Source organism: Eptesicus fuscus, chromosome 3, assembly GCF_027574615.1.
Source record: "Eptesicus fuscus isolate TK198812 chromosome 3, DD_ASM_mEF_20220401, whole genome shotgun sequence".
Classification (NCBI taxonomy): Eukaryota; Metazoa; Chordata; class Mammalia; order Chiroptera; family Vespertilionidae; genus Eptesicus; species Eptesicus fuscus.
In genome coordinates, this window is record NC_072475.1 from 70,216,310 (window position 1) to 70,241,458 (window position 25,149).

General features: G+C 39.7%; 1 protein-coding gene across 1 annotated transcript in view; it reads left to right on the forward strand.

The window, feature by feature from the left end:
• Window positions 1–25,149, forward strand: part of MORC1 (MORC family CW-type zinc finger 1) — a 161,737-nt gene that overhangs the window by 74,802 nt on the left and 61,786 nt on the right. Inside the window, exons 15-17 of the mRNA XM_054712093.1 lie at window positions 12,298–12,426; window positions 15,759–15,864; window positions 20,958–21,096. Coding sequence (XP_054568068.1) covers window positions 12,298–12,426; window positions 15,759–15,864; window positions 20,958–21,096 — 374 coding nt within the window. The remainder of the gene's footprint in view (window positions 1–12,297; window positions 12,427–15,758; window positions 15,865–20,957; window positions 21,097–25,149) is intronic.

A 25,149-nucleotide genomic window follows, 5' to 3' on the forward strand; every position in this document is an offset into this window, starting at 1 on the left:
TTAAATATTTCATTATGGTGTTATGGGCTAAATTGTGTCTTTCCTGAATTTATATGTTTTAAATTCATATAAATTGGAGATAGGACCTTAAAAGAGGTAATCAAGTTTACATGAGACCATTAGAGTGGGCCCAATGCAACTTGACTGGTGTTCTTTTTTTTTATTTCTTTTTTTATTTTATTGATTTTTTACAGAGAGGAAGAGAGAGGGATAGAGAGTTAGAAACATTGATGAGAGAGAAACATCGATCAGCTGCCTCTTGCACACCCCCCATTGGGGATGTGCTCACAACCAAGGTACATGCCCTTGACCGGAATCGAACCCGGGACCCTTGAGTCCGCAGGCCGATGCTCTATCCACTGAGCCAAACCGGTGACTGGTTCGACTTGACTGGTGTTCTTATAAGAGGAAATTTGGAGACAAAAAGAGACACCAGCAGTGGGTGTACACAGAGAAGAGGCCATGTGAGCAAAAAGGTGGCCACCTACAAGCCAAGGAGAGAGGCCTCACAAGAAAGCAAACCTGCAGACACCTTGATCTTAGACTTCCAATCTTCAGAACTGTGAATAATTAAATTTCTGTTGTTTAAGCCACCCAGTCTGTGGTAATTTGTTATGCAGCCCTAGCAAACTCACATATGTGGGAAACTGCAAGATTAGACAGAATTAAAGAGAACATTATAATGAAACCTGTAAAATCATCTTTCAATCGCAACAATTATCAAGCCCTGAGCACTTGTTTTCATCCATATTCCCAACCTGTTCCCCCACAACTGGATTATTAAGAAAATTCCAGACACTATATAACTATACCTATATGAATTTTAGCATGTATTTCTAGAAGAAAAAACACTTTAAAAACATAACCATGGTATAAATATTACACCTAAAAATTAATACTTCCTTAATGTCATAAATATCCAGTTTATTGTTTACATTTCTCGTTATTTGTTGTCATAATATAATTTATAGCCAGTCTTACCCATCCCCATATTTCCCTTTCTTTTTTTTTTTTTTTTTTTTTGTTTTTCCTTGTAATTTATTTGTAGGAAAAACTGGGTTGGTTGACTTGTAGTTTTTACAGTCTAAATTTTACTCAGTGCATTATGGGTTGTAGTTTAACAGATTCTTCCATTCTATTTATTTTTTGTACATTTGTAGAATACAGCAGCTTGATCAAATTCAGATGTGTGTGTGTGTTTGTTGTTGATGTTAATTCTCACCCAAGGATATTTTTTCCATTGATTTTTAGAGAGAGTGGAAAGAAGAGAGGGAGCAGGGAGAGAGAGTGAGGGAGAGAGAAACATTGATGTGAGAGAGACCCATTGATAGGTTGCCTCCTACATGCCTCCACAGGGGTCCTTTGGTGTTCAGGCTGATGTTCTAACCATTGAGAACACTAACCAGGGCTGTTTTTTTTTTTTTTTTTTTAAGATGCTTCATAGGTAGTATCACGTTTTTCCATGGGGAGGCATATATTGTTTGATTGTCTCTCTTATAAATATATGAACAGTTAATGATGAATACTCAGATCCTTTAAGAGTTCTATAACCTTATATTCTGTTTCTATCTTATTTCATCATTTGTTAACTCTAATATTTCTATAAAGAAAAACTTACTTTCATCTCCCATTTGGTTATCCACATCCACCGGTGATTTTACTATTTGACAGAAGCAACAGTAGAACTCTATATGCTCAACAATTTGCATTGGATAAAAGCTTTCTGTGAGAGGAATTGGAGATAAAAACAAAATATTAAAAACGATGAAGATATTTTGCCTAACTGATTTATATGGCATAACTATGTACTGTGTTTAATATTGTTACTTATGCCACCTCCCTGCAAACAGCAGGATGGTTCAGGAGTTCACTGGAGTGACTTCTCTTTTAAAAACTCACAGTCTTAGATTTTATCCATTTACAGTGCTATCACCTAGTAATTGAAATTAGCACTATTGATAGAACTTAAGCTTTCTTTTCTTTCTGACTGCACTTGTATTATTACCATGATAATGACATTTTTATATCTACAATGAAGTTTCTTGCTAAAATACCTCAGAGGACCTCACTCATTTATATTGCAAATAAAATACTAAAAATCCTAGTGCACTTCTTTTGTCTTGAATTAAATACACTTTTATTCTTTTTTTTAAATTTCTTTATTGATTAAGGTATTACATATGTGTCCTTATCCCCACATTACCCTCCCATTCCCCCCCACTCATGCCCTCACTCCCCTGTTGTCTGTGTCCATTGGTTAGGCTTATATGCATGCATACAAGTCCTTTGGTTGATCTATCCCACTTACCCCCACCCTCCCCTACCTTCCTGTTAAGGTTTGACAGTCTGATCAATGTTTCTCTGTCTCTGGATCTGTTTTTGTTCATCAGTTTCTGTTGTTCATTATATTCCATAAATGAGTGAGATCATGTGATATTTATCTTTCTCTGATTGGCTTATTTCACTTAGCATAATGCTCTCTAGTTCTATCCATGCAGTTGCAAATGGTAAGAACTCCTTCTTTTTTACAGCAGCATAGTATTCCATTGTGTAGATGTACCACAGTTTTTTGATCCACTCATCTGCTGATGGACACTTAGGCTGTTTCCAAATCTTAGCTATGGTGAATTGTGCTGCTATGAACATAAGTGTGCATATGTCCTTTCTAATTAGTGTTTCTAGTTTCTTGGGATATATTCCTAGAAGTGGGATCACTGGGTCAAATGGGAGTTCCATTTTTAGTTTTTTGAGGAAACTCCATACTGTTCTCCAAAGTGGCTGCACCAGTCTCCATTCCCACCAGCAGTGCACAAGGGTTCCTTTTTCTCTGAATCCTCACCAGCACTTGTCATTTGTTGACTTGTTGATGATAGCCATTCTGACAGGTGTGAGATGGTACTGCATTGTCATTTTGATTTGCATCTCTCGGATGATTAGTGACTTTGAGCATGTTTTCATATGTCTCTTGGCCTTCCTTCTGTCTTCTTTTGAAAAGTATCTAGTATTTAGGTCCTTTGCCCATTTTTTGATTGGGTTATTTATCTTCCTTTTGTTAAGTTGTATGTGTTCCCTATAAATGTTGGATATTAAACCCTTATTGGTGATAACATTGGCAAATATGTTTTCCCATGCAGTGGGCTTTCTTGTTGTTTTGTTGATGGTTTCCTTTGCTGTGCAAAAGCTTTTTATTCTGATGTAGTCCCATTTGTTTATTTTCTCTTTAGTTTCCATTGCCCTAGGAGCAGTATCAGTGAAGAAATTGCTTCGGCATATGTCTGAGATTTTGCTGCCTATGGATTCCTCTAGTATTTTTATGGTTTCCCGTCTTATGTTTAAGTCCTTTGTCCATTTTGAGTTTATTTTTGTGTATGGTGTAAGTTGGTGGTCTAGTTTCATTTTTTGCATGTATCTGTCAATTTTCCCAACACCATTTATGGAAGAGACTGTTCATGCCTCCTTTGTCAAATATTAATTGAGCATAGTTTACCAAACATTCAAGGAAGAACTAAAACCTATCCTCCTCAGACTATTCCAAAAAATTCAAGAGGAAGAAACACTTCCAAGCTCATTCTATGAATCCAGCATCACCCTAATACCAAAACCAGATAAAGACAACACAATGAAAGAGAATTACAGGCCATTATCCCTCATGAACATAGATGCCAAAATCTTCAACAAAATTCTAGCAAATCGGATCCAGCAGTACATCAAAAAGATCATGAAATATACCATGACCAAGTAGGATTTATCCCAGGGATGCAAGAATGGTACAATATCCGCAAATCAATAAACGTGATACATCACATAAACAAATTGAGAGATAAAAATCACATAGTCAAATCAATTGATGCAGAAAAAGCATTTGACAAAATCCAACACCCTTTTTTGATAAAAACTCTCAGCAAGGTGGGAATAGAAGGATCATACATCAACATAATAAAAGCCATATATGACAAACCCACAGCCAACATCATACTCAATGGGCAAAAACTAAAACCATTTCCCTTAAGAACAGGAACAATACAGGGATGCCCACTCTTACCACTCCTGTTTGACATAGTACTGGAAATACTAGCCATTGCGATCAGACAAGAAGAAGAAATAAAAGGCATCCAAATTGGAAAAGAAGAAGTAAAACTGTCCTTATTCTCAGATGACATGATACTGTACATAGAAAACCCTAAAACCTCCATCAAAAAATTATTAGACTTAATAAATGAATTCGGCAATGTAGTAGGATACAAAATTAATGCCAAGAAATCTTTGGCATATCTATACACCAATAATGAACTTACAGAAAGAGAGACTAAAAAGCAATCCCATTTACCATTGCACCAAAAAAAATTAAGATACCTAGGAATATACTTAACTAAGGAGGTAAAAGACCTATACACAGAAAACTACAGGACGCTGAAAAAAGAGATAGAGGAAGACATAAACAGATGGAAGAACATACCGTGTTCATGTATTGGTAGAATCAACATCATCAAAATGTCCATACTACCCAAAGCAATCTATAGATTCAATACACTCCCCATTAAAATACCAATGGCATATTTCACAGACCTAGAAGGAACTTTCCAAAAATTCATTTGGAATAAGAAAAGACCCCGGATAGCTGCAGCAATCGTGAGAAAGAAGAACAAAGTAGGTGGGATCTCAATACCAGATATCAAGCTGTATTACAAAGCCACTGTTCTCAAAACAGCCTGGAACTGGCACAAGAACAGACATATAGATCAATGGAATAGAATAGAGAATACACTTTTATTCTTGGTTTGACTTTTCCCTGCCATATGAGAAGCAAGACCTCAGAAATCTCTCTTAGTCTGCTTATGTCTACCTTAAGCAAAAAAGACTGAATTTAAAACAGTGCAATAAAGATTAAATATAAGTTGTATTAACAATAGCAACAAAATCTTTGATTCTTAAGAACATTGAGTCAGTCAGTGGGCTATGTATATGTATATGTATGTGTCTGAGTAAATTTAGGAGAGTCCTGGTAGATAGAGAAACTGTGCTAACCCAGGAATTGGGGAGACATAGGTAGTTGATGAGGTGATTGCCCACAATAACACAGAACAGTCTGTGAATATGCTTTAGATTAGATTATCTAATTTTGATTTCCACATTGTAGACAGAATTAGGAAAACTGGAGTGTATCCAAAGGACAACAGTGACAATGACTAAATAAAATTACAGCCTAAAAAGAGAAAGTAAGTTATTTCTTCCTGAGGGGAGACTCAGAAGAGGCCTCTTTCCTTTTTTTTTTTTAATTATTAAATATTTTTATTGATTTTTAATTTTTGTTAATCCTCACCTGAGGATATTTTTCCATTGATTTTTACAGAGAGTAGAGGGGAGGGGGTGAGGCAGAGTGAGAGAAACATCTATGTGAGAGAGGGACCTGGGCCAGGGATCAGGCCTGCAACTGAGGTATGTGCCCTTAATCTAGATACATGCCCTTGACTGGAATCCAACCCAGGACCCTTCAGTCCAAGGCTAATGCTCTATCCACTGAGACAAACTGACTAGGGCCAAATATTTTTATTGATTTTTAGAGAGAGAAGAAGGGAGAGAGAAACATCGATATGAGAGGGAAATACTGACCAGCCGACTCCTACATACCCTCTATTGGGGATCGAGCCCTGCAACCTGGGCATGTGCCCTGACCAGGAACTGAACCGGCAACCTTTTGGTGCATAGAACGATGCCCAACTAACTGAGCCACACCAGCTAGGGCTCCTTAGTTTTGTTTTTGAAGGTTTGTCATCATGAGGCCTCTGACCCTCTCCCTTCTAGTCTTCAGTGCACAGAAGAATGTGGTTCTGGGAGTCAGGAAGCCCTAGGGGACCTAGAGTATGACTAGAAGTTCTTGAATCCTGGTCTACCAGTTCTTGTCTAAAATGGCATTATGCCTTATACATAAATATGCTACCATTTTTCAAACATGTACAGATGTAGTTGTGGGTAGTAAAATGCAAAATCTCATAAGCACGTTATTAAATTCATAGCTTACTTTTTTGTCATCATGCATTTTCTCAAGTCAGGGATGGTGGTTCTGAAATTATTTTGCAGCTTAAGGAGATCCGCATGGGAAACCACTGATATGGAATGAGAAAATGATGCTACATTGCCAGGTAAAGTAATGAAGTTGCTGCCTAGAGCAAGTTGGAGCAACTCAGCAGATTCCTGGAGTTTTGCTGTGGAGCATACTGTGCTCACAGTAGAGTGGAGAAGTGAAGACGTTCTGACTGCAGCTGCCACTTACTTCTGCCATTGACTGTACCCCTAAGTGAGACTGGCCCACTCCACTCTGCCACAAGCTGGAGCCAAGAGAAGGCATGGGGCCATAAGCACCTTCACCACTGAAGACATTTTGCCTTGCTTTCCTTCAATTCAAATAGAGCCCTTTGGGAAGTGATTGTCTAGGTCCTCTCTCATCTCACATGCACCGTAGACTCTGAGCCGACATGACAGCGATTGGCCTCTTGATCCTACAGGCATCACAGCCAACTGATCAGAATGGGCATATCACTTGGAACCAGTTTGCCATTCCTATCCCAGAAATTCTATTGAGAATATAGATGACAAATGATCACACCATGGATCAGCTTAGGAAGGGTGGAATGGCTGGTTTATCTAAAAATGAGAGAGTAGTCTTCCTTTCTTGACCCCTAGCCATCTTGGCAGCTGCTCCTGTTTGGGGGCCATCCTGCACCTAAGGATGTGAAGGTGAAAATGAAGGTGAAAAAGTTGCTGAGTTGATCAACTCTAGGCTCCAACTTGTTACGAAAACCGGATAGTACATGCCGGGGGTACAAGGAGACTCTGAAGATGATCAGACAAGGCAAAGCAAAACTGGTCATCCTTACCAACAACTGTCCAGCCTTGAGGAAATTTGAAATAGAGTGCTATGCCATGTTGGCCAAGCCTGGTGTCCGTCTCTACAGTGGCAATGATATTGAATTGGAAAAGACTACAGAGTATGCTCACCAACTGTCATTGACCCAGGTGATTCTGGTATCATTAGAAGCATGCCAAAACAGACTGGTGAAAAGTAAATCATGCAACATTTTTCTTTAATAAAACTGACCAGAGCTTGGTTTAAAAAAAAAAGAGAGAGTAGTAACAGGATGATATTCAACACAGGAGGAGACCTGATTTATAGTCCCTTGAGAGTGGTATGCAATTTCTATCTCAGGAGATCTTTAAAAATAGAAGATAATAATTTGTTTAGAGGCAGAACTACCTGAAGGCAGGAACCTGATTTAAATACCTTCTCTAGTTTATCATTTTCCTGGTGCTTTGATTTCATAAACTATTTGGGATTTCTTATTTTTATTTAAACCATCAGAGCTTTGCTTTAGCAGTTTATTACTGAATTTTATTACTTCTCCTTTTGGGTAATTGCTTTCTTGGATGTCATTGTGCATTCTATGAACAGATATGAAGCTGACATCTCAGAAGGTGTTACATTTCTCCTGTTTTTCAGAGGCAAAATCTGTGTAAACTGCTCTTTTAGTTACTGGTTTTGACAAATTTTCAGTAAGTTATTGCAGCATTTTATATTATATTTTCCTGGTTTTAAGAGGCTCCTAAAAAATTAATCAGATGAAATTAAACAGAAGTCTTCTGAATTAAATACTCCATATATAGTTAGCAGTAAATTAAATTTTCAGTTTTCTCAGATACTTATTCTAGGAATTAGGACTTTAATTCTGTGTACCTTAATCCCTGATTATTCCATTAATTTAACAAGCTTGTTTATCTCAACGAAAGTCTCGAGATATGTATTCTTTTATAATTTTAAATATTACTTGTGTGTTTGTAGCATTTTTTTTTTTACAGATTTTTAAATCAGAATACCTTGAGGATGTTGAAATAATATAGTTTTGGAATTAATAAATTTTGGATTATCTACATAACTTAATAGTGGGTGTAAATATTTAAGATATATTTTTAAAAATCACGTTTTGAAATTTCACTTTTTTGCTCTTAATGGACTTCCAGATGAAAGGTGTTACTATACAGGACAACCCCCTGAGTCAGTGGGAGAGGGCTGTCCCCAACCTCGATCCTTGTCTTCTCATATAAATGAATTTATACAAGACCCTGACTGCATTGTGAAAAGCCAATTTATTAAAGCATGCACCTTTATTGAAAAAAGCAAAGCAAGCAAATCTGTACATCTGCCTTATGAACACAGACAGGCTCTAGCTAATCAATGAGCACATTGGGAGTGGGTCCAAGGCATTATATACCCTCCTATATATAGGTCTCAAAATTCCTCTGCCAAATACTTTGATACAAATTAATTCTCAAGGTCCTCTTTTTTTACTTCATTGTGGCATTTCCAGAAATCATGAGAAGCACCTGACAACTATATTTTGCCAAGCCTTGAGACTGCTGGCTTTTCTGTGGGTAAAATTGCCCTTGTTTCCCTTCCCCCTACCCCCCTTTCTATATTCTCTCATTAGGGAGGTTTTTTAACCATTTGTTCTGTGTACTTGGCTGGGGAAGATAATGGTTTGTTAGTTACAAGCTGGTTGCAAATTACTCACACTATTGGCCCTTGTTTTACCTTTCCTGTCTCAGTTTCCCTATTCCTCCTGCCCTGGAATTTTGTATCAGCTATACATATTTTAATACTTGTATCTTTTAACTTTTACATTAGAGTTAAGCGATTTATACACCACCATTATAATATTAGAATATTTTGATTTTGACTATATACTTAACCTTTATCAGTGAGTTTCATATATTTAGGTCTTCGGGTTACTAATTATTGTCCTTTCATTTCAGTTTGGAGAACTCTCTTTAACATTTCTTGTAAGGCAGATCTAGTGAACTCCCTGAGCTCTTGTTTGTTTGGGAAATTCTTTATTTCTCCATTTTCTGAAGGAGAGCTTTTTCAGATTAAGTATGCTGGGTTGGCGTGTTTTTCTCTTTCAGCCCCTTGATTATATCATCCAACTCTCTCCTGATGTGCAAGTTTCTGGAAAAAAATAAAATAAATCTGTTTATAGTCTAATGAGTTCCCTTGTATGGGAGGAACTTATTTTCTCAAGGAGGATTTTTTTTTTCTACATTCTGAGTAACACGTGAAAGTAGAAACTGACATGATATGTTTTCTCCCACTGCCTTCCCTCTGGACATCTGGCTTATCTGCTTGCTGAAGCATCTACCTAGTCTTCAGGGTCCACTCCATGGAAATTGGTTTTAATAACATCATAAGTTGTACATGTTGGACTAGCTTCTATCTGAAGAGAAAAAGCCAAGGTTTCATTGGCAATTAGAAAAACCCATTTCTGATTTTGAGTTTAAAAACTTTCTTTGCCCTGGTTGTTGCCTTGAATAGCATATCTTCCATCAGTTCTGGTCAGTAGGTGTTTGGTATAGTGAATGTTCTATTTGTGCCTTTGATAGCCTGCAATTCTTTTTTTTTTTTTTAAATATATTTTTATTGATTTCAGAGAGGAAGGGAGAGGAGAGAGAGATAGAAACATCAATGATGAGAGAGAATCATTGATCCGTACACCCCGCACAGGGGATTGAGCCCACACCCCGGGTATGTGCCCTGACCGGGAATCGAACCGTGACCTCCTGATTCATAGGTCGATGCTCAACCATTGAGCCACGCCGGTCTGGCTAGCCTGCAATTCTTTAGTATTATTTAATCCTGTAAGTAAACATTAAGCTCTGTGTGTCAGCTACTGAAAACAAGATCCTGAACTTCACCACTGTCTTCAAGGATTTCACTATCCAAAGGGGGAAATAGGCACAAAGCAAACTGAAATGAGATGGGTGTTAGTGCTGTAAGAGTGGTGTGATCACAGAGAAGGTATCACTCTACCCTCGAGGAGTGTGTGTTTATGTTTCTAACATCCTAGTAGTTTTATCACTCTTAAATGTTTGTGTCAGGGTTCACAGTTGATATGCGTTTTCAAATGTAGCTGTGTTGTGTTAACTGTGTTTAGTTAATGTTTTCAGGGAAAGATAGTATTTCACCTTCGTTTTATCCCACAGAACACATTAATGAGGTATTTTGTCAAGACTAGCAGCAGTAGTTTTTGAGGGTTTCTTAGGTACCGGATGCTGAGCTGTGTGCTAAGGGCATGCAACGTTTTAAAGCACAGCTCCTCCTTTGAAAGGCACAGTCTTCTGCAGGAAGTAACATTTAGAGAGAAGATAAATGCAACTCAAAAGCAACTTAAATGTCTGCAGGGTTCTATAGTTTTAAATGTGCCTTCACACTTATTCTTTTTGATAAGCCTGTTGGGCAGGTTATTGGAAATACTTTATGATTAAGAAATTTTAGTGGCTTTCCACAATTATACCCGTAATGTGTGCCAGAGACAGCACTGGAAGCCACCTTACTTTAAACTACAACTCCTCTCACCTTAACTGAGTAGATCTTGTGGAAATCAGAGGAAAAGTCTTCACGAGCCCAGTCCAGACACCAAAAACTATATCAGGATTTGGCGTGCAGCACAGAAATGGAGTCAGGGCTGGGCCAAGACCAAATGCTGAGCAAAGAGCAAAAATATGAAAGTCTTAATTGAGAAAAACCCAAGAAGCAGAATCTAAAGGGATAAATGAGTAGAGAGATGTTAGGGATTTTGTGCAGAGACAATGGGAACCTGGGAATTTGTGAGGGCAGCTTTCAGCCCGGCCCAGTTGTAAAGTCTCTTTTGAAGGATCTGGTCTTCCAGGCACAAAACATTCTGAATCTAAATTTTAACAGGATTAGTAAGGTGTAAGGATGCTTACTTGTATTTTGCATGAATTACACAGTCATGTGATATATGGCCAGTCCTATTTCATGCATTTTAATTCAAAGGTTTATATTTTAGAGCCTCATTTTGAACTTTGAAATTGATGAAGTGTTCTATATCTGTCACATGTCAAGTGCTCAGTAGTCACATGTGGTTAGTGGTCAGATTGGACAGAATGGTACACAAAAATTCTTTTTAAAAAGTGTATTTTTAAAGTAATAAGTGCACATATAAAAGTATTGAGTGTTTAGAAAGTAAAAAATGGAAAGTAAAAGTATCTTCCCCTGTCTTCCTCTCAATCTCTCTCTCTCTCTCTCCAGTGGTTTTCCTTATTAAAACATCTTGTTTCCTTTCAGGAAAAGAAATATCCACCAAAGTTTTATATGTATACTAGAGGCCCAGTGCATGAAATACGTGCATGGGTAGGGTCCCTAGCAGCTGCCGGCTGCCGGCTGGGGCCTTCCTTCATTCCACACCACCCCCTGGTGGTCAGCGCATGTCTGACTCCCGATAGTTCGAACTCCCGCCCATGGGGACAATTTGTATATTAGTCTTTTATTATATAAGATGCTTTTTATAAATCACAATAATTGACTATACTAGGTAGGCTGTTTTACATTTTTTAAATAAAATTAAAACTCTGTCTCTGATGTCTTGATGAAGTAATACATTTAGCTTTAACTCCCTGTTTTAAAGGTTTCCTTGTTTGGAAATGGAATTTACTCATTCTGTATTCTAGTCTTTCATGATGTTCCCTCCCCCCCCCCTTTTTTTCTGTTCAAATAGTGCTCTAATATGTACATGGCCATTGTTGTGTATGTTTGTAGGGAAGATTCCTATCAGTGCAATTGCTGGATGGTCCTTCATGACAAGTGCTGTTTCTAAGCAAGGAAGGAGTAGAGAATCTGGCGTGAGGTTAAAGCATAAACAATAAAGATTGGTAGAAAAGGGAGGCAGAGACAAAATAAAGATAAACTCTGGCTGTGAGACAAGATCATAAATATCTGTATAAATAGTCTTAAGGGTTGCCTTTAAGTTTATTCAGTGCCATCCCTCCTGGGAGTACTTAAGAAAAAAGTTTTAAATGTCAATGTATTTCATTGCAAATATATATATATATATAGAGATATAGATATAGATATAGATATAGATATAGATAGATATAGATAGATATAGATATATATCTATATCTATCTCTCTATATATATGTACATATATACATATATATTTATGTGTATATATATGTATATACTGCTATTGTGTTTGGTTTTATTATAAAGTTATTGCATATTATATACAGGTTGGAAAATGTAAGAAAGTATAAAGCAGAAAACAAATTTCACCCATACTCAGAGAAAACCAACAATAATACTTTAACATCTTATTTCTGTGTATTGGTTTTTACATAGCTGAGATCATATTGTACATACATGTGTTTACATCTAAACTTTTCTTTGCTTATCATCTAATCTTGTTGATTATCTTTTATTACTCTTTTGCTGTTTTGTTTTGTTTTTAGGTAATAGAAACCTAACATTGTTTTGGAATGAATTTGGATACCAGAATAACAAAGACACAGAGAGGTCTTTAGAGTCTATTCAGCATCAAAGAAGACAAGCCATGGCCATCCCATTCATCATTCAGTGTGGTGAGTGTTGAATTCCATTCAAATTAGCAATCATTTAGTGAGTTTTTAAATATGCAAGTCATTGTGCCTTTAATGGTGCGTGAAGGAGACAAAGGTGGTGGGTAAAACCTGATTTTTATATGCAGTGAGGTTAGAGTCTAGGAGAAAGGTCAAGATAAGCATGAAAATAATTATAATAGAGATGAAATTCAGATAAATGATAGAACAGAGGCACAAAGTTCTATGAGGGTTCAAAAAAAGAGGAAGTTGAGGCAAGGCTTCATGACAGAGGTAGCCTTTGCCATAATCTTTAAAATAGAATTTTGATAGGCAGAGAAGTAGCAGGAGATATGTGTTAATATCAGATATACATTCAGCTAAAAACTTAGGGGTGGAATGATATAAACAGCCATCTTTCTTTTTTTTAATTCTTTAGTGCTTAAAAGTATTACATATGTCCTTTTTTTCCCCCATTGACCTCTCCCTGGCCATTCCCACCACTACCACTGCCCGCCCCCGCCCAGCACATGCCCTAACCCCCCTACTGTCTGTGTCCATGGGTTATGTTTATATGCATGCATACAAGTCCTTTGGTTGATCTCTTACCACCTCCCACTCTCCTCTGCCTTGCCTTTGAGGTTTGACTGTTTGTTCGATGCTTCTATGTCTCTGGATCTATTTTTGTTCATTAGTTTTTGCTGTTCATTATATTCCACAAATGAGTGAGATCATGTGATATTTATCTTTCTCTGACTGGCTTATTTCACTTAGCATAATGCTCTCCATGTCTCTCCATGCTGTTGTGAATTGTAAGAGTTCTTTCTTTTTTACAGCAGCGTAGTATTCCATTGTGTAGATGTACCACAGTCTTCTAATCCACTCATCTGCTGATGGGCACTTAGGCTGTTTCCAAATCTAAGCTATTGTAAATTGTGTTGCTGTGAACATAGGGTGCATATATCCTTTCTGATTGGTGTTTCTGTTTTCTTGGGATATATTCCTAGAAGTGGGATTACTGGGTCAAATGGGAGTTCCATTTTTAACTTTTTGAGGAAACTCCATACTGTTTTCCACAAAGTCTGCACCAGTCTGCATTCCCACCAGCAGTGCACCAGGGTTCCTTTTTCTCTGCATCCTCTCCAGCACTTGTAGTTTGTTGATTTGTTGATGATAGCCATTCTGACAGGTGTGAGATGGTACCGCATTGTTGTTTTGATTTGCATCTCTCGGATGATTAGTGACTTCGAGCATGTTTTCATATGTCTCTTAGCCTTCTGTATGTCCACTTTCAAAAAATTTCTATTTAGGTCCTTTACCCATTTTTTCATTGGACCTTTCAGTCTGCAGGCTGACGCTCTGTCCACTGAGCCAAACTGGTTTTGGCTCATTGGATTGTTTATCTTTCTTTTAAAACAGCCATCTTTCTGTTTTTAATACCTAATACTGTGCTAAATATATAGTTGGTACTTAATAATTGACTACTGAATACATGAATGATGACTAAATAATAAAAGACAAAAATATCAAATTAAATAAATATGTTAGAGGGTCTCGAATGCCAAGATAATGAGTTTTTACTTTGATAAGCAATGGAGAGGCATTGGACATTATTTGATAGGAGAATAACATCATTGAAGCATTGAGCACTTAATTGTGTTCCTCTGGTATATCTTCTAGTCACTATTCCTAGAGTTAGAGAATTAAAGACACTCTATTATCTGTAAGGAGTCTGCTGTCCAGTGAGGGAGCCAAGAAAACAAATAAAGCACACCATAGTTTGTAAGACTTTGTAGTTAGTTACACAGAACCAAGCGAACACCTCCCTAACCTTGAGCCTTGGGTTAAGGACCTGACTGGTCTAATGTGTGCTAGATACTGCTAGAATCCAATCTCTAGTATTATGAAGCTATGGAATGAGGCAAATTCCTTAATTTCTCTAAGCCTCAGTCTCCTTTTTCATAACATGAGGTTAGTATTTATAGCTACATCAGACAGTTCTGATAATGTATTAGCTTATGTAAAGTTCACTAAGTGCATAGGATAGTGCAATAGGATTCTCCAGAGAAACAGAACCAATAGAATGGCTGGCTGGCTGAAAAAATATATATGATAGATAGATAGATAGATAGATAGATAGATAGATAGATAGATAGATAGATAGATAGATGATAGATAGATATTAATTATTGAGAATTGGCTTACATGATTATGGAGGCTAACAAGTCTAAGGTCTTTACTCAACAAGCTGGAGACCCAGGAGAACCATTGATTTAATTCTAGTTCAAGTCTGAAGGCCTGAGAAACAAGAGACCCAATGATGTAGTTCCAGAGTAAATCTTGACAGGCTCAATACCCAGAAAGAACTGATGTTTTAATTTGAGTCTGAAGGCAGAAAAAAGCTAGTGTCCCAGCTCAAGACAATCAGGAAAGAGAAGTTCCTTTTTACTCTCCAGGGGGTCAGCCATTTTTTGTTTTATTTAGGCCTTCAACTGATTGGCTGAGGCCCACCCCACATTAGGGAGGACAATCTGCTTTACTCAGTCTATCAATTCAAATGTTAATCTCATTCAAAACACCCTCACAGACACATTCAGAATTGTTTGACCAAGCACCCCATGGCCCATTCAAATTGACATAAAATTAACCAGCACAGATAATGTCTATCAATGCTGGCTTTTATCATTATTACTATGTATGTTAACCCTCAGTAACCTTTTAGGTAAGTACCAATAGATTTTCTTCTTACAGATGATGATACTGAAACACAAAGACATAATTTGTTCAAGATCATAGACGTAGTAACTGGTGGAGCTGTTCAGGTTCTTAACCACTGTGCAAACTGCCTCCATCTAAGATGAGCAGAGAGAAATGTTTACCTAAGAGGCATTAGCAGTGTGTCTGGGAGGAGTTCAAGATTAAAGTTAAGAATAGCCTGGAGAGTATGGAGTGTCTTGGTCCTAAAAGCAAGGAGGGACTGCCAGGGAGAAATGGACAAGGAAGGCAAAGAAATTGGAAAGGAAAGTCACTGGAAGTCTTCATGTGGTTTAAGAAGAGAGAGGGATCAATTACTTAAAATTTTTTGGCTGAAAGCAAAAATCCAATTGAAAAGAACTTAAGCAATAATAATAATAATAATAATAATAATAATAATAATTTATTAGGAGTGTCCAAGGGTAGCTAATAGAATCATAGACTAGTTGTGCCATCAAGTGTAATGGTATATGATCAAGGATTCACTTGCCTTTGGCTGGAAAGATACCTCATACTTTTGGTATATGCAACCTGACGTCTTACTATGAAAGGATACACTTCTGACTGGTCTTTCTTGTGTGTGATTTTGTTTTGATGATCAGATCTTTGCCTTAAATGGAGAGTCTTGCCTCCCTCTACTGATTATCAGGAAAAAGAACTTTTGGACATCTGGATTTGTGCTAATAATCCTAACCTCTCAGAAAACAGGTAGTGTTTGATGGTTTTCTAAAATTCTTTATCCATTTTTAATTCCTGAAATACATATGTATGAAACTGGAAAATGTTAGCTATAGGTACTTTTCAGCTTAGTCGCTGTCATCCCCTGGAACTCTCTCTAGCACTTTGCCAGTTGTCTAGAGATAGTTGATTAGTGTGCTTTTCCATCAAGATGAAAGAGGCCTGGCTGTAATGCTTTGTATATATTGGGGCCTGCAGCTCTAGGCTCCCACTGGTAGGAGACTACCACTCATATTTAAGAGATCTGCCTTTCAGTTCATTTTCACACAACATAGCACCTTATAATACAGGAGTTTTATCCAGATGGTGTCTCCAGGAGCCCTAAACTGTTGGACCACGTGCATTTTCTATTTAAGTCATATATTGATTTCATTGCTTTGTGCTCTTGGAAGAAGAAATTCAGACAAAAGCAGGAAAAAGACCAATTAAATATTAATGAATGCCAGCGTTATTACAGGTCCTTTTAAACTTATATTCTTTTTCTTGGGGGGGAGGCAGAAGAGTTAGTATACCCCTTTAATAAAGTCACTTCTAAGTCAAGCATTGTTTTTCCATGGAGTTTGCTGTAAGTCCTTTGGCCTGCATAAGTAAATCATCAATATTGCTAATACAGACATTAGGGTAATAGCTCTTGTTGGATTACTTTTATCCAGTCTAGAAAAAATAAAGGACAAATAAAAAAATTTTAAAGAAGAAAACATTCAGAAACTACTACTACAACCCCACTTGGAGTCCCCAGGTTAATCATATTTAGAAACTAAGAAAGTAAGTCAGATGACAGACAGGGCTCTTAGATTTCACATGATCCGAGGTTTTCTAGGTTCCCTTTCTTGGTTTGCAGCAGAACCTGTTTTGTTTTGTTTTCCCCCAAATAAAATTTGCTTCAGACCCTAAATATATGAACTAGATAAATGCAGAACTGCCCCATTTTGAATTGAAGGTTGGGAATATGGGGGCCAAAGGTACCCATCCACTTCCCACTTCTGTTCCCTGCTGTTGGCAAAGAGCTAGAGCTCCAGGGAGTGCGCTTAGGAAACACTGATCTAGTCTCATGTCTTCACTGTAGAGAAGTGAAAAGTGAAGCCCAAAAGGGGCCTCAGAAACCTGTTCATGAAGCCACTAGCCAACGTCTTTTGATTCCTAACCTGATTTCAGCCCTAACTTGGAACTTAAATATCTCCCAAATAGGAATAGTGTTGGCTTAGTTTCAGTATTAATAGTCTGATATATAGTGTTTTCATAGCCAGTATCATTATTTTTATCAAAGTGTTAATAGAAGTTTGTTGCTGCTGTTGTTTTTAAATTTCTGTGTGGAAAGACCTGTGCTTGAAAATGTAAATAAAATTGACCTAAGCCCCCAACCCTCAAAACAACAACAACAAAAGAATAGTTAGTAACATTGATCACTTATTGTGAACTAAGAACTTTTCATACAGCGTAGGATAGTGTTTTAGAGTTCAGACCCTGGAGCCAGACTGCCTGGGTTTGACTCCTACCTCTATTAGCTGTGAAAAACCTTGAACAAGTGTCCAATCTCTCTCTCTCTCTCTCTCTTTCTCTCTCTCTCTCTCTCTCTTTTATTTTTTAATACGTTTTAATTGATTTTAGAAAGAAAGGAAGGGAGAGGGAAAGAGAGATGGAAACATGGATCAGCTGCCTTCTACACACCCTCTCCTGGGGATTGAGTCTGCAACCCAGGCATATACCCTGATCAAAATTGAACTGGTGACCTCTTGGTGCATGGGACCAAGCTCAGTCCACTGAGTTATACCAACTGGGATCCAATCTCTTTTTAACTCAGCTTCCCATCACCTAGAGTGGGGTGTAATAATAGTATCTTTTGCATCTTTTCTGAGTCTAGCTGAACCCCTTGTAAAGTCAATCTGCCATGTCCCTGGAGAATTTTGGCCCCTCTCCACAGAACTAACCAAGTACCTTGATTTCTTAGATCAGTCTTAGTCATTGTCAGACCCATAGAACTTGGAGACTACCCTCTACAGTTTTCTTATTGCCAAATTATCATTACTTACTCTCATACCCTTTTCTCCTTGAAAAGTGGTGATGCCATCAGAGAGTACTGTTTCAAAGCTGCTCTAATTCTGTCTCTTTTGCACATCAAAACAGTGCCACTTGTGACGACAGGCAAGATAAATTTAGCCATGTTGGCAGAAAACTGAGGGACCAAGCCTAAAATGCAGAAAGTTCTTTTATACTTATAATTTCTTTTTAAATATTTGCTTTGCTAAATATATGGAATTGTATATTAAAATTTAACTTTTTTCAAAACTCTTTGAAGATATTTGAATGGATAGCACTTTCATAAAATATGTGGGGTTTCTCTTTTTTGAATAAAAATTTAAGGTTCCTTTCTCCCATGAAATAGAAACTTTATAGGTACCGCCCCACAGGTGTCTTCATCTTAACACCACGGGTGGCTACATATACAGTAGGTGTCCCCTGATTTGTTTATCTACCACCTTTCTTTGAAAAGAACAATAACAACAAATACCATACGTGGGTGGAATTAAGTGTGTGTGAAGTTTTTTCACAGTAGTACTTGAATTTGCTTGTAGTTCTCTGTTGGTAGGTATAAGATATATATAAGCTGCAGCTCCCCAAAGCAAAGAAATTGTGGGTTTGATCTGCTTCAGATCAAAAGTGCTTATGCACTGTTTCAGATGAGAGAAGGTCTCTCTCTATTCCCAACCTCCTCCTCCTCCTCCCTCTCCTAGCCTAACATCCATGTATTTTGTCCCTTCCCTCTCCTTTTTCTATTACCTACATAATAGAAAACCCCTGTGTAAAGCAGGCTCTAAGAATTGACCTTAACGTTTTGACCTTAACCGCTCATCCTCAGCCATGAAACAAAGCCATGCCCAGTGGGAGTTGAACCTCTTATCCTTGCCAAGCCTCGATTCCAAGGTGAACAATATAATCTCTCAGTTTTTCAGCAGTATGGCTAACTCAGCTCCCAGCACATAGCCACAAAACCAAAAGTAGGGGGAAAGGCCTCAAACCTTTCAAATCATATGTCCCAAAAGTCATTAGCACTTTTTGTAGCCATAGCAGGGGAAACCCTCATTCGCAGCCTGTTTATTGTCATTTAGACACAATTCTACTTGATGATATACATGTGTTAACACACTGGTGATTAGAGGTTGGGAAGCAGAATGATCAGCAGAAGCAGATACACTGACAGCAGCAGGAGAGAAGGATGCTGCAGCAGGGGGTGTTATTGGGGGGTTATTTGGTGAAGGACTCTACCACTCCCCCAAGGCTGTCAGTGAGCGCATCACATCAAGGTCCTTCACAGTGATCCTGAATCAGCATGCAAAGGCTCCGTGTGTTTCAGAAGCAGAACTGTTTGGTGTATTGTAGACAGACAGATGGATTTCTATCCCTAATATTTTTGGGGGGGGGGGGCGGGGGAGGGAATCCTATATGATAAAGAGCTAATATGCAAATGGTCATCACGCTCTCACACAATCACGCCATAACGGCTCAGACACTCAACACTGGGGAAAGAGGAATGGGGACCAGCCAGGCACAAATGAGCTCATGAGAGAGGCATGGGGACCAGCCAGGCTGCGACCTGGGAGAGAGACAATCTGCACACCCCATGGTCCCTGTGGTCCTGAGCACCAGTGGCTGCCCCTGTGCCTGCAGCCCAGGAGAGGGACAAGCCGCCTGCTCCATGGTCCTGGGTGCCAGTGCCTGCGGCCTGCAAGAGGGACAAGCCGCCTGCCCCGCGGTCCCGGGCGCCTGTGGCCATGGCCCAGGCAAAGCTGGCCTGGGGCCTGGGTGCCTGCAGCCGGCCATAGGGAGGGAAACCTGGGTCCGGGTCCCGGGTGCGGGGCGAGGCAGAGGTGGTTAGGGGCAATCAGGCCAGCAGGGGAGCAGTTAAGGGCGATCAGGCAGGCAGGCAGACATGGTTAGGGGCAATCAGGGAGGCAGAGGGGTTAGGGGTGATCAGGCAGTCAGGCACGTGAGTGGTTAGGAGCCAGCGGTCCTGGATTGCTAGATGCAGTCGGACATCCCCTGAGGGGTCCCAGATTGGAGAGGGTGCAGGCCAGGCTGAGGAACCCCCCCCCACCTGTGCACGAATTTCGTGCACTGGGCTTCTAGTGTTTAATAATAATAAGATAAGATTTAATTATCTAAAAACATTTTTGCAAAAGGCCTCATTTCCTGATAATGGGAGATAAATGAAGCAGCTATACTAATAAAAGAGTAATATGCTAATTAGACTGGGAGACCTTCCAGGAGACCTTCCAGACATCCTTCCGGACAAAGCCATGGTGGTGGAGCCGAGGCAGAGGTGGTTAGGGGCTATCAGGCCGGCAGGGGAGGGCAGTTGGGGACTATCAGGCCAGCAGGGGAGGGCATTTGGAGGTGAGCAGGCCAGTGGGGGGGGACACTTGGGGGTGAGCAAGCCAGCCGGGGGGGGCAGTTGGGAGTGAGCAGGCTGGCAGGGGGGCACAGTTGGGGGTGAGCAGGCCGGCAGGGGGGCAGTTGAGGGCAAGCAGGCTGATGGGGGGGAGCATTTGGGGGTGATCAGGCTGGCAGGCAGAGTGGTTAGGGGTGATCAGGCAGGCAGGCAGGTGAGTGGTTAGGAGCCAGTGGTTCCTGGATTGTGAGAGGGATGTCCAACTGCTGGTTTAGGCCCGATCGGTCAGACATCCCCCAAGGGGTCCCAGATTGGAGAGGGTGCAGGCTGGGCTGAGGGACAACCCGCCCCCCCCCCCATGCACGAATTTTGTGCACCAGGCCACTAGTTAGTAAATAATGAAGAGCTTTCTCATTCTGGTAAATATATACAACCTTTCACTTTTTCCATTTAGCTGTTCCCCTACTCCCCCCATTAAGCTCTTTTTCATGATTTAAGGTCTTGTATTTCCTAAAGTCATCAATACAATGCTCTTCCCTTATATTCAAATTTTGGAAATAAGACACAAAGACTTTTATTATGCTTGTAGAAGTAAAGAACCCTTTACAGACAATGAATAGTTTTATGTTTCCTCCTGATGTTATTATATTATCTCTTGTACTTGTTGATTGTGAAGTTGTCATCAGGCGGAACGCTTACCTCCCATCCCCCTGGGCACCATGAGCACAGTATCACCATCAAAAAATGAGAAAGAGAAGCGACTTCAGGAGTCAGTCCGGAGGTATCAGGATCAACTGGCAGAACAGCAGCTGGAGGTAAGCAGTTAATTCTTTTCAAAATCCACCCTGATGCTTGAGCTGTTGGTTTCATGTGTGCAAATGACTAATAATGTTTACCCAGATAAAACGTGCAGCCTCTTTTTTCCATCCTCTTTTGTCGCCTCCTCCCAATTTTGGATCTAAGGACTGTTCTAGAGGTGAGCACAACGGCTCCCGGGGGCCAGACAGGGAGGAGAGTTCTTAAAAAATACTGGACATGTGTTGTCTGAGCCCAACTGCACAGCAGTGGTGTGAGGAACGGGGAGTTTATTTCCTTCTAGGATTGCACGCAGAGCCTCATAGAGGTCACCCAGCATGTCAAAGGCCAAGTGGTCGAGACTGGGACACCAGTCTGTGTGACTCCAAAGGTTAGGCTCTTTTAAATTTATTAAGCTTCTTCCTTAAGGGCGGATTTTTTAAGTAAAGAGTTGTTCTTTTAAAAAAATATTAGCCTGTTAATACAGAAACTCAGAATCATATTTAATTGTTAAGAAAATTCAATGAATAAAACATTACTATCAGTAAATGTAGGTAACCATGACAATTTCAAGTGAAGGAAAATTTGCAGAAATATTGTTTTAATATCTGCTCTAATAAAGTCATTAGATCTGTTTCCTTTATGGATTTGGCACCTAAATTCAATAATTTTTAATAGTGTAGCATGTCAACTTCTTCAAATAGCACTTGAGAATTTTAGCCGCCTATGTCCAAATGTGTGACCCCTCTCTACATGTCAGGACATAAGATGCTCATTCAAATCAAAAACTCTTTTGCAGAGAGGAAGGTAAGACCCCCTAGATTTAATGCCTTATTAGTATGTGTATTCCTGGGCTCTTAGAAGATAAGCCTTTTTTTTTTTACCCCAGTTTCTGTTTTCTTTTCTCCCCCCCCCCCCCCCCCCGCAAGGGATCTGCTATGCAAATCAGCTGCCATCTGAAACCTGATTTGCATATCACAGCTCAAGAAATCTGACCCTCCTTTATAGTCTGGCATCGCAAGGTTTCTTTGGGGAAAATACTGATAGTCACTTTGGGAATACATTCTTCTATGCATTCCCTATCACCCTAAAAGCAGCTCAGATTTCTACAAATTTAATGCCTCTAGTTGTGGGTTTTTTAATAGGTTAGAAGTAAAGAAGGGTATTACTTATGGGGTGGGGGGTGGGGAGATGTGGTTAGGGGCAATCAGGCAGGCAGGCAGATGTGGTTAGGGGCGATCAGGTAGACAGAGGCATCCTGATCTAAAAAATGGACAGTTGACTAAATCAAATACGGTTCTGGATCTTAGATTCTGTGATTTCTGGGCTTTTGTCACTGACAACCAGGAGGGATAGGATAATGGCAAGGTAGCCTTATGGTACTAGTATGAGAAATCAGCTCCAGCTTCTTCTCCACCCCTCATATACTCCACTGGTGTGTAGAGTGACAGTCTAACTTCTAAGAGCACTTATTTTCATAAATAATGAGGTGGAGTCATATCTTTTCACTGTGGAATGTCATAATTTGTTCTGTTTCTTATTTTGTTTACCACTCCTGGTAGCTCTGTGGAGGCATTCAGCGCAACCTGAATTGATTTGATCTTTGTTGTTGTGGGGTTTTTCCCTATAAAGGCCAGAGCTGGCCCTGGCAAGTACTAGTGCCCATCGTGAGTCTTAACTACCTTTCTGTTTGTTAGGATTGGATGTTTTATTCATTAGTGAGGTAGAGGTTTTGATTGATGGTCGCTGGTGGAATAACAGATTTGGGCCATCCATTCTGTTTATTCTTTCTTTCTCGGTAGTTGACTTTTTCATAAAAAGTTGAGCCAGGGTTGCCGATTCATTCTCTTTCAAATATAAACAAAGACGTTTAGCAGTACTCAAACACAATCCTACTTTCACCAGTTTAAAGGATATAGACTGCTTGCCATTCTCTTTGTCCCATTTTGTGAAAATAAGCCTAGCATCTCAATATCAGGATATAATTAGAGGCATGCCAGGTAATTATCGTTTGCCCACCTCCTGCTCTCTCATCCTGCTTCTGACGACAAAAATGCCTACTCATCCATTGACCAGACCTGTGAAGCAAGTATAAAAATGACCTAAATTTGCACACCCCACTTCTTATTCTCTTGTGCTTCAACTTTCATGGCAGAAGGCATCCTGATCTAAAAAATGGACAGTTGACTAAATCAAATACAGTTCTGGATCTTAGATTCTGTGGTTTCTGGGCTTTTGTCATTGACAACCAGGAGGGATAGAATAATGGCAAAGTAGCCTTATGGTACTAGTATGAGACATCTACAGCTTCTTCTCCGCCCCTCATATACTCCACTGGTGTGTAGAGTGACAGTCTAATTTCTAAGAGCACCACCCCGGGACGTCCTAGTTAGAGAAGAGCCCCAGTGAGTTAGAACACTATTCCGATAAAAGAGGTATTCCAATGATTGGACCTGTTCCTCTGGGAGAAAATGAAGTAGCTGGGTCCAGAGCTGTCATTTCAACGGATGGTGTCTTAGAAATCCTCACTGCATTCCAGCTGATTACATCAATTATAACAACAGAGGGAAGTGAAGTTCAAAGAAGTTAAATAACTTGAATCAAGTCACACATCTTTAAATAGCGAAGTTGGAATTTGTTTCCTTTTTGCTTCATTCTAGCACTGATCTCATTCTCTCACAGGATAAACACAGACAAAAAGGACCCCAGAACATTTACAAAGGCAACAAACAGATCATATTTGTTAGGGAAATGTGTGCGTTTTCCCTAATAAATTTAATAGGTGAGCTCAAATTCAATATATAATTGATAGGCTGTGTCAGCAAGCCAAGACCCTCTTTATTCCTTGTGCTTCTGAAACAGTCCACTCCACTTTCTCCTTGCTGAGTAAATGAAGGAGTAATCTGTTCCCAACTGCTTTTACAGCTCACCCCTTAGTACCTGCTGTTTTCTATAACCTGAGTGACTAGTGCCACCTGCTGGCCAAACTATGAAGCATTTCCATTTTCCATGTGTCTCTTGAATTGCTCAGCTACTAACTAGTTGTCCTATTATCTGCATAATTTTTATTCTGTTTTTCATTAAACCAAGACAACAATTTAAAACCATTAAGTAGAGCTACACTTCCCCCTTTCTTTGTTTTAACATACAATTTAGATTCTCTTCTACCTTCAATTGTATGGCAAGGATGAATGTGTCTTGATTGTGCCCAAGAAATACAGTTTGGGATACATTTCATTCAGGGTTTTTTTTTGGTATCACTCTAAATCCACTTGATGCTCTCAGTCATTAGAAGACAGATGATAACTAAATTTCCTGAACGAAGCCTACTCACATTTACCCATTTATACATAAATAATGCTAATGGGTAGTATCTATATATATAAAAGGCTAAGCGACCGTCTGATTGTCCAACTGGTAGCTATGATGCGCACTGACCACCAGGAGGCAGGCACTCAATGCAGGAGCTGCTAAGCTGTGGTGACTTGGCAGCTGAGGTTCTTGGGTGACACACCCAGAACCAGAGAGGAGGGAGCCCGATTCCAGGGTGCCTCACCCGAGAACCACCCTCTCGTAATCCGGGACCCCTCGGGGGATGTCGGAGAGCCAGTTTCAGCCTGATCCCCGCAGGCCAGGCCGAGGGACCCCACCTGCCAGAGTGACCCTGCTCACTCCACAGATGACCTTCGAGCCACAGCGCCACCCCAGGTGTGGCTGGCCAGGGAGGGACTGAGAAAGGTTGGCTCCAGGGCATGTCCGGCCGTCTTGCCCAGTCCAGCCCTGCCGGCCACCTTCTAATTAATTTCCTTTCAATGTGCACGAATCTGTGCACTGGGGCACTAGTGTTTATATAATCAATTTGTTTGTGCAAATGGGCTGTATTGCTTATGTGTCCTCTAGGTCTTTCTGGGTTAAATTTTCTAATCAATATTTATTTCTTATCCTACAGTGAATCCAGGCTTTCTTATCTGAGACCAGTTACTTTTCTTGAATTAGTTTCTTCCCTCCTATAGGGTCTCCCACTGAGCTGCTCCGTGCTCCTTATGTGTGTTCTCCACTTCCATGCTGCTCCG